At 34.3% G+C, this 19544-nt stretch overlaps 1 protein-coding gene across 17 annotated transcripts; it reads right to left on the bottom strand.

Moving 5' to 3' along the window:
• Window positions 1-305: 305 nt before the first annotated feature.
• Window positions 306-17961, bottom strand: LOC101251650 (uncharacterized). 17 transcript variants are annotated; one of them, XR_011212563.1, is made up of 8 exons: window positions 17594-17961; window positions 15615-15808; window positions 13461-13519; window positions 8890-9043; window positions 8272-8815; window positions 5962-6020; window positions 1167-1328; window positions 306-1086 (listed from the first exon to the last, which is right to left on the bottom strand). XR_011212563.1 is itself a non-coding variant. In XM_069291626.1 (6 exons), the coding sequence occupies exons 4-6, from the start codon at window positions 8308-8310 to the stop codon at window positions 5968-5970; spliced, it is 309 nt and encodes a 102-aa protein (XP_069147727.1). In that variant the 5' UTR covers window positions 8311-8815; window positions 8890-9043; window positions 13461-13519; window positions 15615-15866; the 3' UTR covers window positions 5686-5967. The 17 variants fall into 17 exon arrangements, 1 of the variants encoding a protein (XP_069147727.1); XR_011212562.1 differs by lacking the exon at window positions 17594-17961 and adding an exon at window positions 7607-7926 and having other exon boundaries at window positions 306-1093; window positions 15615-15869; XR_003244348.2 differs by lacking the exon at window positions 17594-17961 and adding an exon at window positions 7710-7926 and having other exon boundaries at window positions 306-1093; window positions 15615-15866.
• Between the last annotated feature and the right edge of the window lie 1583 nt (window positions 17962-19544).

Below are 19544 nucleotides of genomic sequence, written 5' to 3'. Positions count from 1 at the left end.
ACGATACTTCTTTTATCTTTTGAGTTGTTTTATTGGATCGGCTTTTCATAATCTTTGGTCTTATTTGAATCCGATAAGAAAAATGAGACTACTTGTGAACTCGGTGAGAATGATTTTGATCCAGTTCATGATAACCCATAATATTATTGCAAAAATTGGTCCAACTGTGAGGTATGGGATGGGGTGAGCAATGTATATTATCAGTAAGTCATTTTTTGTAAAACAGATTTTTAAAAAAACGAGTCATGAAGATGTTCCATTAAATTAGATAGAAGCTCTCACTAGCTAATTAGTTTAAAGATATATTCTATAATCCAATTCATTTTTAGTTATTAATAAAATTAAAATAGTTTATTGTCCCATTCGAATCGGTTACTATGAAAGATCCATATGTTGGATTTACTTGTTATGTAGATGAGGATGACTCAGCCTCGTTACTATAGTTTGTTATGCAACACCTCTGAGTTATCTGTATGCATTACAGTACAGTTTAACAATTGAAATTTTCTCTTCAGAGGCTAATGTGTGGATGTACCTTTGCAATTGCACCCTTCCAGGAACAAGATTTCCTCATCCTCGGCTGGTGTAGTCGATGGAGTATTCTTTTGGTTTGATAGTAATGGACAATGGATGACTGTTTTTTGATTTGATAGTGTAGAAAAGCGATTTTGGGCTTTGGAATTACCTGAAGGAAGGACAATGATCTATATCCCAATAGTTGTTGTCTTTGTTTTTTAAGGTGGGGAACTCTGTTTTGCTTGTAATTGTTTTGACTACCATCACTTGTTGGCGACTCAGCCATTTTCCTAGTTGAGATAATGCAGTATAGGTTTGGAAGTATGTTGTAGATGTTGCTACTGTATTTCAGAAATGTTCAGACGATTTTGGACTTGCAGGAGGCAGTGATCTTGGTATGGATGTTCGGAATATGATTTTTCATCCTGCTCTTCCGCAAACCTAGGAAAAGTTATTTCTTGTGATGTATTCACACGTACTGCAGAACTTGTACATGATTTTGTAGAAGCTTGGCGAAAGACCCAAGGATACAAATTGTTTTCCTATGAGTGTCCTCAATGGCCGCGACTCCTGTAGACTATCAACAGGTATTAGTTACATATTCATACTTCTAATAATACTAGCATTTACTTAGTTACTTTTGTACTCACCGTTGTTCTCCACACCTTTGTTCTGCAGGTTCTGAGCCCAGTACTAGCGGTACGTGATCCTAGCTTTAAGTTATCCATATATCGAAGTTCCTGGATGTAGCCTGGCTTTTTCACAGCTTCCTCACGTCTCTCTTGTTTACTGTCATTATCCTTCGGACAGTTCTATACATTTCAAATTCTTACTCATGTCACTGGATTTTTCGGGTTGTAACTGTATTCTTTTAAATTTCTGTGTTGATTTATGGAAGTATGACTTTACTTCCGTTACTTATCTACTTATATTCCGTGTTTGTTTACCTATCGTTGATAGGCTATGCGCCATCATGACCTTGTTATTTAGGTCGTGACTGTTCGGTTCATACTGATTATGATTTCTCATACTGTACAACCATGTGATTGACGTGATGGAATCATGTTCCCTATAAGAATGTTCCATAGTTGATGCAATTGTTTTCTTTCTCACAAAAGAAAAACAACGTTCCTTATAAGAATGTTCCATAGTTGATGGAACATGGTTCCATCACTGTTCTGTTCATGCTGATTATGATTTCTCATACTGTACAACCGTGTGATTGACGTGATGCAATAATGTTCATGCAATTGTTTTCTTTCTCACAAAAGAAAAACATCATTCCTTATTTGAAACCTATTGAATGATTGACATTCCATCCGCTATTGGGAAGTATTGCAGGATATAAACAAAACCTCGCCTTCTCAACCCAACCCCTTGTTTTAGGTATTTCTGTTTTCTGCCATACTCCTTGACCAGCTCATGAGCAAGTATGATGTTATAACAACTATTTTCTTCCAGGTATAAATCATACTTGCATCACAAATGACACTTGCTATTACCTGGCCGCTAAAACCTTGGCTATAATCTTATATTCAACCGAGCAACAAAAAATAGGCCAAAATTCTTTCACTGTTTGAGGTCCAGAATAATTTGGTACCAAAGTAATAAGGGTACAGTTAATTGCTCTATGGATTCTGCCAGTAGCAAAGAGTTGAAGTATTACTCTTCATGTTTTGTCACCGGCCACACTTTTCTAAAGAACAGTGAGCTGTACCCATCAATCCCCGAGGCTTTATCATCATCTATAAAGATTGTAGTCCTTCCCATATATCTTGGTCAGTTGTTGGTGCACATAAGCCAATTCTCTGTTAGATGGTTTAGCACAGGTCCATTGATCATAATAACTCTATCTACTGTGGAACTTTAATACATCTTCTAAGTTCCTCATCTCCTTTTACTTGTGCATTTTACCTTGTAATTTTAAATGCCAGAAATCTACTAAAAAGTTAATACACCCTTCGGCCCATTGTAGTTAGAATTAATTATTTAAACTCAATTAATGTGAAAGAAAAATGAATTAATGTCATGAAAAAGATAATGATATTGAAGCGGAGGAGTTCCACTTTTTCATTTCTAATTAAGGTAAAATTCGAATTGAGACTTCAATAATCTCATATACTTTTTTCTTTCCCAAAATCAATTGAATCTTTGTCCAATTGAAATATCTTCTCTACAATTTCACCCTTGAGTGAACATTAATCTCGCTTTTCTTCGACTAGCCTAGAGCTTCCCCTCTTCCTCCTAAGCGAGAGAGAATCAGCTGCTCCACTTTGTAGAGAGGGGTATAGGAAGCTGATCTGCTCCTTCTGTTGAATCCGATTTCACCTCTGGCGGAGGGGGAAAATTCAAATCCATAGAAGTCTAAGCGGTCATGTCATCTTGTTGATATTGATTGACTTCTTCATTCTTTTAAGGGCTCATATCTTTGTGGGAATAGTAGTTCAACTTGCAGGTATTATTAGAATGAAACGTCAATGCAAATTGTCTGTTCTTGAGGTAATCATAATCAATATACTGAATTGTTTGCCTTTGAAATCGCTTGCGAAGTTTGATGCATATCAAAGAACTGGCAAAAAGACATTACTGAAATTTACCGTTGTCGTCTCCGGTAGCCTGAACTCTTTCTACCGTTGTTATCTCCGGTAGCCTGAAATTTGATATGGTTCAAGCCACTGAAGATGACAACAGTAAATTTCAGCAGTGTATTTTTGCCAGTTTTTTGATATGCATCAAACTTTGCTAGCGATTTCAGAGGCAAACGATTCAGTATATTGATTATGATTTCTTAAGAACAAACAATTTGCATTGACGTTTCATTCAAATAATACCTGCAAGTTTGAACTACTATTCCTACAAAGACATGAGCCCTAAAAGAATGAAGATGTCAATCAATATCAACAAGAGGACCTGACCGCTTAGGCTTCTATGGATTTGAATTTTCCCCATTAGCCATTGGTGAAATCAGCCTCGAATTTAACAGAAAGTAGACTGATTCTCGTCACTTAGGAGGAAGAGGGGAAGCTCTTGGCTCTAGGCTAGTCGAAGAGAAGCGAGATTGATGTTAATTCAAGGGTGAGATTGTAAAGAAGATGTTTCGATTGGACCAAGAATTAATTGATTTTGGGAAAGAAAAATAGATGAGATTATTAAAGACTCCATTCTAATTTCACCTAAATTAGAAAATGAAAAAGTGGAACCCCTCCACTTCAATGTTAATACTGTTCTCTTTTTCACGACATTAATTAATTTTACTTCACATTAACTCAGTAAAAAAAATAAATTAATTATGTTTTGATTTCTAACTAAAATGCGCTGAAGGGTGGATCAACTTTTTAATTGTCATAATAACTCAAAACTAATAATACATTTCTAAGTTCCTCAACTCTTCTTTTACTTGTGCATTTTACCTTGTAATTTTGATGCTAGACATCTACTAAAAAGTTAATACACCCTTCGGCCCATTTCAGTTAGAACTTATTATTACTCAATTAATGTGAAAGAAAAATGAATTAATGTCGTGAAAAAGGTAATAATATTGAAGCGGAGGAGTTCCACTTTTTCATTTCTAATTAAGGTAAAATTCGAACGGAGTGTTTAATAATCTCATCTATTTTTTCCTTTCCCAAAATCAATTGATTCATTGTCCAATTGAAATAGCTTCCCTACAATTTCACCCTTGAGTGAACATCAATCTCGCTTTTTTTCGACTAGCCTAGAGCTTCCCCTCTTCCTCCTAAGCGAGAGAGAATCAACTCCTCCACTTTGTAGAGAGGTATAGGAAGTTGATATGCTCCTTCTGTTGAATCCGAGACCGATTTCACCTCGAGCGGAGGGGGAAAATTCAAATCCATAGACACCTAGGCGGTCATGTCATCTTGTTGATATTGTTTGACATCTTCATTCGTTTAGGGCTCATAGCTTTGTGGGAATAGTAGTTCAACTTGCAGGTATTATTCGAATAAAATGTCAATGCAAATTGTTTGTTCTTGAGGAAATCATAATCAATATACTGAATTGTTTGACTCCGAAATCGCTAGCGAAGTTTGATGCATATCAAAGAACTGACAAAAAAAACATTACTGAAATTTACCGTTGTCGTCTCCGGTAGCCTGAACTCTTTCTACCGTTGTTATCTCCGGTAGCCTGAAATTTGATAAGGTTCAAGCCACTGAAGACGACAACAGTAAATTCCAGCAGTGTATTTTTGCCAGTTTTTTGATGTGCATTAAACTTTGCTAGCGATTTCAGAGGCAAACGATTTAGTATATTGATTATGATTTCCTTAAGAACAAACAATTTGCATTGACGTTTCATTCAAATAATATCTGCAAGTTGAACTACGATTCCAACAAAGACATGAGACCTAAAAGAATGAGAGATGTCAATCAATATCAACAAGAGGACCTGACCGCTTAGGCTTCTATGGATTTGAATTTTCCCCATCAGCCATTGGTGAAATCGGCTTCGAATTCAACAGAAAGTAGACTGATTCTCGTCACTTAGGAGGAAGAGGGGAAGCTCTTGGCTCTAGGCTAGTCGAAAAGAAGCGAGATTGATGTTCACTCAAGGGTAAAATTGTAAAGAAGATGTTTCAATTGATCAAAAAATCAATTGATTTGGGAAAGAAAAATAGATGAGATTATTAAAGACTCCATTCGAATTTCACCTAAATTAGAAAATGAAAAAGTGGAACCCCTCCACTTCAATGTTAATACTTTTCTCTTTTTCACGACATTAATAAATTTTTCTTCACATTAATTCAGTAATAAATAAATAATTAATTATGTCTTGATTTCTAACTAAAATGCGCCGAAGGGTGGATCAACTTTTTAATTGTCATAATAACTCAAAACTAATAATGGGTGTTCGGTTGTTCAAAACTTCATAAAGCCAAGCAAGGAATTAATGGATTTTTGAAAACTAATGGACTATAAATTCTTTTTTGGTGTCGTGGCTTCACAACACTATTGAACCTACACTTCACTAGACTATATCAGATAGAGAGGAAGCTTAGGAATTGTGAACTATTTTGCGGTCATGAACGGTCCCCAAATGCATCAATTGAAGGCTGAATTGGCCGGATCTACGCAGTAGAGTATGACCATAGTTCATTATTATGGTAAGCTGACAAAGTTGTAGGAGGAATTAGCACTTGAAATTGCCATGTGAAGGTGAAATTTTGTTCACACCCTGTATTACTTGTCATACTACCAAATGCCAATAATCTATATGTTTTGAATAAACAACACCTAGGATTGTTTTTTTGGTCCGAAAAAAGTAACTACATTTAACTATTAAATGTTGTCACAGGGAACATCATCGCGCCAGCCACACAGTGGTATAGTATGAAAAATCATAATCAGCCCACTACTTGGACATTACAAAAAGATGGTTTCGTCTAATTCAAAGGAGGGGGGGGCTGTTAAGAAATCTTAATTTTACCTCCTCTTATGCTGCTTCATCTGTACTTCGCCAAACAATCTGACAACATGTTTTGTTCCCTGCAATCACGAAAAATATTAGCATACTGTTAACAATCATGCTGGTTGACACAGGAGAAGATCATTATTCAAACTTTACAACATTCATACAGGGAACATGATTCCATCGCATCAGTCGCACGGTTGAATAGTATGAGAAATTATAATCAGCATGAACGGAACTCTAACAAACAAAAAAACAAGGTCATGATGGCACCTATTCTAACCCACTGATAGCCTATGGTGATATGTAAGCAAACACGGGATAGAAGTAGATAAGTAGCAGAAACGAAGTCTTAAAGACGTACTTCCATAAGTTAACCCAGAAATACAAAAGAATAAAGTTACAACACCAAAAATCCAGTGACATGTGTGCAAAGCATCTATGACAACGTTTTTGTACAACAAGTGTCATTCCCATCCTACTATAAGACTATAAAAAAGTTCACAAAAATGATACATATATCTAAATTCAAAGTAAATTTTAGAATTAGAAGTGTTCTTTGATAAAAAAAAGTTCATTGATCAAAATTTTCCTCATCAGTTTCTCGTATTTGATCAAAATTTTGTTTTTTTGGAAATAGATCAAATCAAAATAAATTCCACTTATATTCCATTACAATTTAGGAAAAAAAACACAAGCAAACAGAAGCTGGAATGCTTAAATTGAAAGAGTATGACGAGGTGTAAATATAACTTCCTTTTAAAGTTTAGGGGCAAATATGACCCTTTTTTGTTATTTTTTTCTTGAGGATTACGCAAGACCTTATCCTAGCAACTAAATGGAAACAAAGGGAGTTGTTTTGTGTTATACGTTACTTCTTCCGTCCAAATAAGTGTCCCTTTAGCTCATTTCGCACCCATTAAGAAAAATTATAAAATAGAAGGTATAGTTTTTTGTCTTAAATTTAAATTAAGGTCACACTTATTTTCGAATAATTCTTTTGGTTAAATAATACTTACTTGGAACACACGGAGTACTAATTTTACTTGCTATATGTTTTTGTAACTGATTTTACTTGCTATATGTAACAACAATATAACCAGCGTCGTCACCATCTAAGCCTACTAATATGGAGCAAACTGGGCAGATTATTCCTCCTACTAAGGAGAGAGTTGATGGTCCAAATGTGACAGGGGAAACGATTAGTACTAAAAGAGCAGCAGAAGTAGGGAGTACTAATGAGCTAGACTTATCTAACTTCCCTGCTCTCACTAGTAACATCAATACTGGTAAGAGTCCGAAAAGAAAATCTGGTGTACACCACTCACCCCACGACAAAGTATCGGAGGTGGTCTCAAACTACCAAATGAATTGGCTATTTTGGAATGTGAGGGGTAAATAAACGACATAAACTGAGGAGATGAGGAATTTCCTGAAATTAAATCACGTCAAACTTGCTGGATTAGTCGAAACAAAAGTCAAGGAACTTTTACTAGAAGCATATGACAGTGGTGCTCCAAATTGAAAGATGGAAAGTAATCATCACAAGGCTATCAATGGTAGGATCTGGATCATTAGGGACCCCAACATATATGAAGTAGAATGCATTAGAGAGGAAGCTCATTTGTCAGATCGTCATTTGAAAGAAACGCAAGGATCATACCGGCTGAAAGTGTACTGAACCAAAATCGCTCACAAATTTCTGAATATGTACTGAGCAACAGTAGGAGGTTCACGACCATAGAGAGACTGGAAAGGGGTCATACCCGCTGAAGTTTGAAACAAAGTATTGAACAAAAATTCCGCCCATGGCAGCATAGCAACCCACTGGGAAGGCTCCTCAGCGACATAGCAATGCAAGTATTTGCAAATACAAGATGTCCAGAAAAGCAGGATGAGAAACCATGTCCCGAACTTCCATATCAAGAGCAATATCAAGAGCATTGCCTCCTCCAAGTCCAAAAACCTCTGGACATTTCTGTACTACAGTAACAACATCAACATCATACTTCCTAATCCATACTGCACCTCAACTATGAAATTTGTTTGAGTCATCGACAACTTATGGTTGTTGTTATATTGGGCTAATGGCAATGATTTCACTTTTGAACTCATTTACCTACAGAAGATGCACTATTGGAGGCTGCCAACCAGTTCTATTCACAAACACTAAGGCAACTATATAAAACTTGCAATTCTCATTAACAATTGAAATCAGACATGTATCCGAGTTATTTGTATGCATTACAGTACAGTACAGTTTAACAATTGAAATTTTCTCTTCAGATGCTAATGTGTGGACTGCTAATAAACAAATTGAAGATGTACCTTTGCAATTGTACCCTTCCAGGAATAAGATTTCCTCATCCTCGGCTGGTGTAGTCGATGGAGTATCTTTGGGATTGATAGTAATGGACAATGGATGACTGTTTTTGTTAGTGTAGAAAAGCGATGGGCTTTGGAATTACCTGAATGGAGGATAACAACCTATCCCAATAGTTGTTGTTCTGGTTTTTCAGGTGGGGAACTCTGTTTTGCTTGTAATTGTTTGACTACCATCACTTGTCGGCGACTCAGCCATTTTCCTACTCGAGATAATGCAATATGGGTTTGGAAGTATGTTTTAGATGTTGCTAAAGTATTTCAGAAATGTTCAGACGATTTTGGACTTGGAGGAGGCAGAACTCTTGGCATGGAGGTTCGGAACATGATTTTTCATCCTGCTCTTCCGCACATCTAGAAAAAGTAATTTCTTGTGATGTATTCACACGTACTGCAGAACCTGTATATGATTTTGGAGAAGCTTGGCGAAAGACCCAAGGATACAAATTGTTTTCCTATGAGTGGCCTCAATGGCCGCGACTCCTGTAGACTATCAACAGGTATTAGTTGCATATTCATACTTCTTCTAATACTAGCATTTACTAAGTTACTTTTTGTACTCACCGTTGTTCTCCACACCTTTATTCTGCAAGTTCTGAGCCCAGTACTAGCGGTAGGTGATCCTAGCTTTATGTTGTCCATATATCAAAGTTCCTGGATGTAGCCTGGCTTTTTCACAGCTTCCTCACGTCTCTCTTGTTTATTTCCTGTCATTATCCTTCGGACAGTTGTATACATTTCAAATTCTTACTCATGTCACTGGATTTTTCGGGTTGTAACTGTATTCTTTTAAATTTCTGTGTTATTCCGTGTTTGTTTACCTATCGTTGATAGGCTATGCGCCATCATGACCTTGTTATTTAGGTCGTGACTGTTCTGTTCATGCAGATTATGATTTCTCATACTGTACAACCGTGTGATTGACGTGATGGAATCATGTTCTCTGTAAGAATGTTTCATAGTTGATGCAATTGTTTTCTTTCTCACAAAAGAAAAACAACATTCCTTATTTGAAACCTATTGATGATTGACATTCCATCCGCTATTGGGAAGTATTGCAGGATATAAACAAAACCTCGCCTTCTCAACCCAACCCCTTGTTTTAGGTATTTCTGTTTTCTGCCATACTCCTTGACCAGCTCATTAGCAAGTATGATGTTATCAACTATTTCCTTCCAGGTATAAATCATAATTGCGCATCACAAATGACACTTGCTATCACCTGGCTGCTAAAATCTTGGATATAATCTTATATTCAACCGAGCAACAAAAAATAGGCCAAAATTCTTTCACTGTTTGAGGTCCAGAATAATTTGGTACCAAAGTAATAAGGGTACAGTTAATTGCTCTATGGATTCTGCCAGTAGCAAAGAATTGATGTATTGCTCTTCATGTTTTGTCACCGGCCACACTTTACTAAAAAACAGTGAGCTGTACCCATCAATCCCCGAGACTTTATCATCATCTATAAAGATTGTAGTCCTTCCCATATATCTTGGTAAGTTGTTGGTGCACATAAGCCAGTTCTCTGTTAGATGGTTTAGCACAGGTCCATTGATCATAATAACTCTATCTACTGTGGAATTTTAATACATCTTCTAAGTTCCTCATCTCCTTCTTTTACTTGTGCATTTTACCTTGTAATTTGATGCTAGACATCTACTAAAAAGTTAATACACCCTTCGGCCTATTTCAGTTAGAATTTATTAATACTCAATTAATGTGAAAAAAAAATGAATTAATGTCGTGAAAAAGGTAATAATATTGAAGCGGAGGAGTTTCACTTTTTCATTTCTAATTAAGGTAAAATTCGAACTGAGTCTTTAATAATCTCATCTATTTTTTCCTTTCCCAAAATCAATTGATTCATTGTCCAATTGAAATAGCTCCCTACAATTTCACCCTTGAGTAAACATCAATCTAGCTTTTCTTCGACTAGCATAGAGCTTCTCCTCTTCCTCCTAAGCGAAAGATGATCAGCTCCTCCACTTTGTAAAGAGGGGTACAGGAAGCTGATCTGCTCCATCTGTTGAATCCGATTTCACCTCTGGCGGAGGGGGAAAATTCAAATCCATAGAAGCCTAAACAGTCATGTCATCTTGTTGATATTGATTGACTTCTTCATTCTTTTAAGGGCTTATATCTTTGTGAGAATAGTAGTTCAATTTGTAGGTATTATTAGAATGAAACGTCAATGCAAATTGTTTGTTCTTGAGGAAATCATAATCAATATACTGAATTGTTTGCCTATGAAATCGCTAGCGAAGTTTGATGCATATCAAAGAACTGGCAAAAAGACATTACTGAAATTTACCGTTGTCGTCTCCGGTAGCCTGAACACTTTCTACCGTTGTTATTTCCGGTAGCCTGAAATTTGATAAGGTTCAAGCCACTGAAGACAACAACAGTAAATTTCAGCAGTGTATTTTTGCCAGTTTGTTGATGTGCATCAAACTTTGCTAGCAATTTCAGAGGCAAACGATTTAGTATATTGATTATGATTTCCTTAAGAACAAACAATTTGCATTGACGTTTCATTCAAATAATACCTGCAAGTTAAACTACTATTCCAACAAAGACATGAGCCCTAAAAGAATGAAGATGTTAATCAATATCAACAAGAGAACTTGACCGCTTAGACTTCTATGCATTCGAATTTTCCCCATCAGCCATTGGTGAAATCGGCCTCGAATTCAACAAATAGACTGATTCGCGCAACTTAGGAGGAAGAGGGGAAGCTCTTGGCTAGTCGAAGAGAAGCGAGATTGATATTCACTCAAGGGTAAAATTGTAAAGAAGATGTTTCAATTGGTCAAAAAATCAATTGATTTGGGAAAGAAAAAATAGATGAGATTATTAAAGACTCCATTAGAATTTGACCTAAATTAGAAAATGAAAAAGTGGAACCCCTCCACTTCAATGTTAATACTATTCGCTTTTTCACGACATTAATAAATTTTTCTTCACATTAATTGAGTAAAAAAAAAATTAATTATGTCTTACTAAAATGCGCTGAAGGGTGGGTCAACTTTTTAATTGTCATAATAACTCAAAACAAATAATACATTTCTAAGTTCCTCATCTCCTTCTTTTACTTGTGCATTTTACCTTGTAATTTGATGCTAGACATCTACTAAAAAGTTAATACACCCTTCGGCCTATTTTAGTTAGAATTTATTATTACTCAATTAATGTGAAAAAAATGAATTAATGTCGTGAAAAAGATAATAATATTGAAGCGTAGGATTTCCACTTTTTCATTTCTAATTAAGGTAAAATTCGAACAGAGTCTTTAATAATCTTATCTATGTTTTCCATTCCCAAAATCAATTGATTCATTGTCCAATTGAAATAGCTTCCCTATAATTTCACTCTTGAGTGAACATCAATCACGCTTTTCTTCGACTAGCCTAGAGCTTCCCTCTTCAACCTAAGCGAGAGAGAATCAACTCCTCCACTTTGTAGAGAGGTATAGGAAGTTGATTTGCTCCTTCTGTTGAATCTGAGGCCGATTTCATTTCTAGCGGAGGGGGAAAATTCAAATCCATAGACATCTAAGCGTTCATGTCATCTTGTTGATATTGTTTGACATCTTCATTCGTTTAGGGCTCATATCTTTGTGGGAATAGTAGTTCAACTTGCAGGTAGTATTCGAATAAAACGTCAATGCAAATTATTTGTTCTTGAGGTAATCTCAATCAATATACTGAATTGTTTGCCTCTGAAATCGCTAGCGAAGTTTGATGCATATCAAAGAACTGACAAAAAAACATTACTGAAATTTATAGTTGTCGTCTCCGGTAGCCTGAACTCTTTCTACTGTTGTTATCTCCGGTAGCCTGAAATTTGATAAGGTTCAAGCCACTGAAGACGACAACAGTAAATTTCAGCAGTGTATTTTTGCCAGTTTTTTTATATGCATCAAACTTTGCTAGCGATTTCAGAGGCAAACGATTCAGTGTATTGATTATGATTTCCTGAAGAACAAACAATTTGCATTGACGTTTCATTCAAATAATACTTGCAAGTTGAATTACTATTCCAACAAAGACATGAGCCCTAAAAGAATGAAGATGTCAATCAATATCAACAAGAGAACCTGACCGCTTAGGCGTCTATTTGAATTTTCCCCATCAGCCATTGGTGAAATCGGCCTCGAATTCAATAGAAAGTAGACTGATTCTCGTCACTTAGGAGGAAGAGGGGAAGCTCTTGGCTCTAGGCTAGTCGAAGAGAAGCGAGATTGATGTTAACTCAAGGGTGAAATTGTAGAGAAGATGTTTCGATTGGACCAAGAATTAATTGATTTTGGGAAGAAAAATAGATGAGATTATTAAAGACTCCATTCTAATTTCACCTAAATTAGAAAATGAAAAAGTGGAACCCCTCCACTTCAATGTTAATACTGTTCTCTTTTTCACGACATTAATTAATTTTACTTCACATTAATTGAGTAATAAATAAATAATTAATTATGTCTTGATTTCTAGCTAAAATGGGCTGGAGTGTGTATCACCTTTTCAATTGTCATAATAACTCAAAACTAGTAATAGGCATTCGGTTCTTCAAAACTTCAAAAATCCAAGCAAGGAGTTGATGGATTTTGAAAAGTAATGGACTATAAAATCTTTGCTGGTGTTGTGTCTTCGCAACACTATTGAACCTACACTTCACTTGACTATATCACATAGAGAGGAAGCTTAGGAATTGTGAACTATTTTGTGGGTCATGAACGGTCCCCAAATGCATCAATTGAAGGCTAAATTGGCCGGATCTACACAAAAGGGTATGACCATGGTAAGCTGACAAAGTTGTGGGAGGAATTGGCATTTCCGATTGCCATGTAAAGGTGAAATTTTGTTCACCCCCTGTATTACTGTGATACTACCACATGCCAATAATCTATAGGTTTATAATAAACAACACCTAGGATTGTTTCTTTGGTCCGAAGAAAGTAACTACATTTAACTATTAAATGTTGTTAAAGGGAACATCATAGAGCCAGCCACACGGTTGTATAGTATGAAAAATCATAATCGCCCACTACTTGGGCATTACAAAAAGAGAGTGAACAAAAAGATGGTTCCGTCTAATTCAAAGAGAGGTGGGGGGCTGTTAAGAAATCTTAATTTTACCTCCTCTTATGCTGCTTCATCTGTACTTCGCCAAACAATCTGACAACATGTCTTGTTCCCTGCAGTCACAAATAATATTAGTATAATATTAGCAATCATGCTGATTGACACAGGAGAAGATCATTATTTAAACCTTGCAGCATTCATACAGGGAACATGATTCCATCGCATCAGTCGCACGATTGTATAGTATGAGAAATTATAATCAGTATGAACAGAACTCTAACAACCTAAAAAACAAGTCATGACGACACCTATTCTAACCCACTGATAGCCTATGGTGATATGTAAGCAAACACGGGATAAAAGTAGATAAGTAGCAGAAACAAAGTCTTAAAGACATACTTCCATAAATTAACCCAGAAATACAAAAGAATACAGTTACAACACTAAAAATCCAGTGACATGAGTGCAAATCATCTATGACAACTGTTTTTGTACAACAAGTGTCATTCCAACCCTACTATAAGACTATAAAAAAGTTCACGAAAAAGATACATATATCTAAATTCAAAGTAAATATTAGAACTAGAAGTATTCATTGATAAAATATTCATTGATCAAAATTTTCCTCATCATTTTCTCATATTCATTGATCAAAATTTCATTTTTTGGAAATGGATTAAATCAAAATAAATTCCACTTATATTCCATTACAATTTAGGAAAAACACAAGCAAACAGAAGCTGGAATGCTTAGATTGAAAAGTATGACGAGGTGTAAATATAACTTCCTTTTAAAGTGTAGGGGCAATAATGACCCTTTTTTGTTATTTTTTTCTTGAGGATTACGCAAGACCTTATCCTAGCAACTAAATGGAAACAAAGGGAGTTGTTTTGTGTTATACGTTACTTCTTCCGTCCAAATAAGTGTCCCTTTAGCTCATTTCGCACCCATTAAGAAAAATTATAAAATAGAAGGTATAGTTTTTTGTCTTAAATTCCTAATTAAGATCACATTTATTTTCGAATAATTCTTTTGGTTAAAAATAACACTTACTTGGAACACACGGAGTACTAATTTTATTTGTTATATGTAACAACAATATAAGTGTAGTCACCACCTACGCCTACTAATATGGAGCAAACTGGGCAGATTATTCCTCCTACTAAGGGGAGAGTTGATGGTCCAAATGTGACAGGGGAAAAAATTAGTACTAAAAGAACACCGGAAGTAGGGAACAGTAATGAGCTAGACTTATCCAACTTTCCTGCTCTCACTAATAACATTAATACTGGGAAGAGTTCGAAAAGAAAATCTAGGGTACACCACTCACCCCACAACAAAGGATTGGAGGTGGTCTCCAATCTACCAAATGAATTGGCTATTTTGGAATGCGAGAGGGGTAAATAAACGACATAAACAGAGGAGATAAGGAATTTCCTGAAATTTAATCACGTCAAACTTGCTGGATTAGTCAAAGAAAAGTCAAGGAACTTGTACTAGAAGTATATGACAGTGTTGCTCCAAATTTGGAAGATGGAAGGTAATCATCACAAGGCTATAAATGGTACGATCTGGATCATTTGGGACCCCAACATACATGAAGTAGAATGCATTAGAGAGGAAGCTCATTTGTCACATCGTCATGTGAAAGAAGCGCAAGGATCATACGCGCTGAAAGTGTACTGAAACAAAATCGCTTGCAGTACTGAATATGTACCGAGCAACAGTAGGATGTTCACAACCACAGAGAGACTGGAAAGGGGTTATACACGCTAAAGTATTGAACGAAATTCCGCCCATGGCAGCATAGCAACCTACTGCGAAGGCAACTCAGCGACATAGCAATGCACATATTTGCAAATACAAGATGTCCAGAAAAGCAGTATGAGAAACCATGCTCCGAACTTCCATATCAAGAGCATTGCCTCCTCCGAGTCCAAAAACCTCTGTACATTTCTGAACTACCGTACCGTCACCAACAACATATAGATTTCACATTAACCTGTTATTTTATTAGCCTGATACATTGGGCTAATGACAAGGATTTCACTTTTTGAACTCATTTACCTAATGAAGATGCACAATTGGAGGCTGCTTACCACAAGGCACTAACATTAATGCAATTATATAAAACTTGCAGTTCTCATTAACAATTGAAATTAGTCATGTATAAACATAGAATACTAAATAGGTAAAGGTTATTAATACCTACTACAGAAGATGCCGCCATTGAAGCCACTCATCGGAGAACAACTTGTAGTGCCTTGTCTTCCGCCAAGCTTCTCCAAAATCATACAAAAACCTAGTCGATGCAGCAGCCAGTTATTATCATGAACACTCAGCACCAACAGTTGGATTCATGGCTGCGAAACTGTTACTCCCTCTTCTCTGATTTTTGGAATCTGCAAGTTCGAGAAACATCAGAATAAAATCATGAAAAATCAAAAGGAAATGTTTGAGAATGAGAATGAACTATAAATAATAAAAAAAATAAAACATATATTTTTAGAATAATAAAAACAATAGAACTAATTTTATTTTTTTTAAAAAAATTAAAAGTAATTGTAAGTTGTAATTATACCATGTAATTCTTGGCAATTCATGAATTGGAGGTGTAATTACGAATGTTCTTTTTGGATGCATAATTAGAATTATATGAATATATTAAATTTTAAAAGTAAAAGGTACTCTCTTCGTTCAAAAATATTTGTCATGTAGCGTTTATCGAAAGTTAATTTGACTAATTTTTAAAGGTAAATTAAATTACATTAATTTCATATTTTAAATAAAAAAATAGATATTCTAAAACTATATGAAAAATACTATAAATTTCAATTTTTTCATAGTAATATGATGAAAAAATGCATCTTAAAATGTTAGTCGACAAACAATATCGGACGGAGAGAATAATTATTAAAAATTTATATTAGATAAATACGAAACTTTATAAATTATATTAAATTAAATATTTAAGATATGTAATATTTTTTGAAAATATATTAATTAATAAACATATGTTCTTAACTAAACGATTTCTTTATACGTTTCAAATTAGTGTATTTTAATTGGATTAAGTTAAAAACTAAAAATACAAAATTGCTACGAATATAATGAAATACATGTTTGGCAAAAAGACTAATATTATAAATAAAATGTGAATGGTCTGGTAGATCCTTATACTTGTATCAGTTTGTATTGGGGACTCTTCTACTTAACATTTTGTCAATTGAATCCTTATACTCAACATAACACAACATATCAAACCTCTTTGACGATAAAAGGATCAAAATAATCCATCTTCTTTGGGTTCATGCTCGAAGTGATCATTGAGTTTTCACATGGAGCACTAATAGTCCCTCATGTTTGTAATATTAGTGCACCTTTAGTCGTTTTTCAAAATTTTACCTATTTTTTTGCATTGATTTATCCATTGCCTATGTATGAGATATTCAATCGTCATTTTATATCTCTATATCAAAGAATGTGAGAAGAAAATCACTTTGTTTTGTTAAGTAGAAATCGTATTGCAGGTAAAGTCTAGAGGCTCATCACGATAATTTCACGCGCAATAGTATAATTTTTTTTTAACCTGCAAATTCATATGTTAAGATGTTCTTAGTTTAGCAGCAGTAATATTTCTAGTGAACAGAACAAGATATTTTTCTTATCACCTTCTGTCAGATAAATTTATTATTTCTATTAAATATATAAAAGACGGTTGGACATTCCTTATATAAATTTTTAGACAAAATTAATGTTAAAAAATAGGCAAAATTTTAGGATAGGACCAAAAGTGCACCAATATTGCAAACATGAGGGACTATTAATACTCCATATGAAAACTCAAGAATCACTTTGAGTCTTAACCTAAAGATGGGGGATTATTTTGAGTCTTTCCTCCCCTTTGACCGTTAATCATCCTTATGTGGCATTAACATAGATGACTTATATTTAAAATTTTAACTTTTACTTTTAAAAAATAAAAATTATTAAAAAAGAAATTAATAAATTTTAAAAATAAATAAAAATATCTTTCTTCTCCATTTCACCTTTTTCTTTGAGACAACCCAATTTCTTCCACATCCTTTTTTATTTCCTTCTTCCTTGCACTCCAAAATATCATAAAGTAATTTAAAATATTATCTTAAATAATTTATATAAGGTAGTGAATACCGATAAACCTTAACTAGTTTTGACGTCTGAATGAGAGAGGGATTGACATTGGAGCCTTTTTTTTTCCGAAGAGACTGTGGGAGGCCATGCTGGACATAACTTGAATAAGTGGCTCTTGGTCGCCAGTGGGGTGCGAGGAGTTGGTGACAGCGGCGAAAAAGATTTGCAGGCCAAAGTTGATAGTGCGGCGATCTAAGATTGTCAATTTTGCGTAGATTGAAAAAAAAGAATGGAAAATGACGAGAGTGTAGGATGGAGATGAAGAGGGGTTTGAGAGTGATAAAATAGAGACTGATGGTGGTGGATTTTTGGTGGTTTCAGGATAATTCACAGTGGGAATGGGTTGGGGAGAAGAACAGGGGCGGCTGATTTGGGGTGTGATTTTTTTTTCTTTTTATTTAATATTTTGGATTAATAATTTTAAAAAACAGTAAATAGAGGTAATTATGACATGTTATTGATTTATGTGACATGGATTTGACATGACATCTTTTTATGGGTGAGTGAATTACACACACAATAGGAGGGGTTTGAAAATCTTGTTTCAATTGAGTTTAAGGGTTCTACTGGTAAAGAGTTAAGTAGAAGGGTCTATAATACAAACTCGAATAAGTACAAGGGTTCACCAGACTATTTTGCCTAAATAAAATGTCATAAATTATCAAAATATTTGACAAAACAGTTTCTACGAAGCCTAACTAAAAAATAAATAACTTGCAATGTGAAGTCTCAAGTCAATATTACTAAACAAGTGAAACTGAAAATGTAACATAAGTTCTAAATTCAAAACAAAATAGTCTTATGTCAAATTTCAACATAACATACATAATTATGATTTAAAAGAAAAAAAAAAGTTTGTAACCATACTCAACACAGAATTATATTTTTAATTTAAAAGCTTGAATACGTCAAAATTATGTCGATAAAAATGAAAATGACATAAAAATGGATAATACAAAAAACTGCATTGAATCACACAAAATAAAAATTTAGAACGAGAAGATAATGAAATATTAAAAAGATAATTTTTAGAATAATTAAAACCAAAGTAATAAATTAAAATAATATTAATAAAAAAAATAAGTTGAAACAAAAAACTAAAAATATAAATAAAAAGAAGAAATTAAAAGGTATTCAAATTGTAATTATGTCACGTAGTTACCCACAGTTCAATATCCATTTCAAAGAAATCAGAGAGTGCAATTACTCATTTCAAGTAATTGCATGGTCAATCAAACAGGTCACACAATGTAATTACAACAATTTTAGGACATGTTCGAAAAGTCAGCCTATCAGCTGTACTTACATGACGTGTTTGGTTGGCCTTGTAGATACATGGTCAACGGTAATTGAGTGTAATTGTTGAGGGTAATTTCACTCTCTGATTCTTATGGATTGTTTTGAAAACCACACTTACATAATTAATTTTGATTTTTTGAATTTAATTTTTACAATATATTGTGTATCAAAAACGTATATTTATCATTACATTGTGGCACACAATCATGTTAACATATACTAGGTTATTTAATTAATATCTTGTAATTACGCCAATTTCAATTATCTATTAACTTTCTACACAAATCTTTAGGAGTGAGGCCGGGTAATTGAGTGGATTAGCTAGGGAGATTACACTCTCCAATTCATAAATTGATGGTAATTACAAGCTGATTATTTGTTAATTATTTTGGGAAACTTTAAAAATAGCCACTATAATAAACTTAATTATGCTCCATAACTATAGTTTGCATATTTACGGGGTGTAGCTATAATTTAGGTTGCCTCGTTTGTATAATTCACGAATTTGTATGATTCAATTATTTTTGTATAAATTTGAAATAACGAATTTATATAATTGCAACATCAGAAGTGTAAACAGTTATACAATTTATACTATACAAATTTTGAATTATACAAAGTTATACAAATTTTGAATTATATAAACGTGTGAATTACATAAAACTA

The sequence above is a fragment of the Solanum lycopersicum genome, chromosome 11, assembly GCF_036512215.1.
Source record: "Solanum lycopersicum chromosome 11, SLM_r2.1".
NCBI lineage: Eukaryota > Viridiplantae > Streptophyta > Magnoliopsida > Solanales > Solanaceae > Solanum > Solanum lycopersicum.
The sequence above is the reverse complement of the archived record's forward strand: the minus strand, read 5'-3'. Positions and strand labels throughout refer to the sequence as shown.

Coding starts and splice junctions, on each gene's coding strand:
- LOC101251650 (XM_069291626.1), bottom strand. CDS start 8,310: ATGAGGAAATCTTATTCCTGGAAGGGTACAATTGCAAAG. Junction 7,927..8,271: donor GGAAGGGTACAATTGCAAAG/GTACATCTTCAA, acceptor TTGTTACTGTAG/TACAGAAATGTCCAGAGGTT. Junction 6,021..7,709: donor TTTGTTTCAAACTTCAGCGG/GTATGACCCCTT, acceptor TCGTGATTGCAG/GGAACAAAACATGTTGTCAG.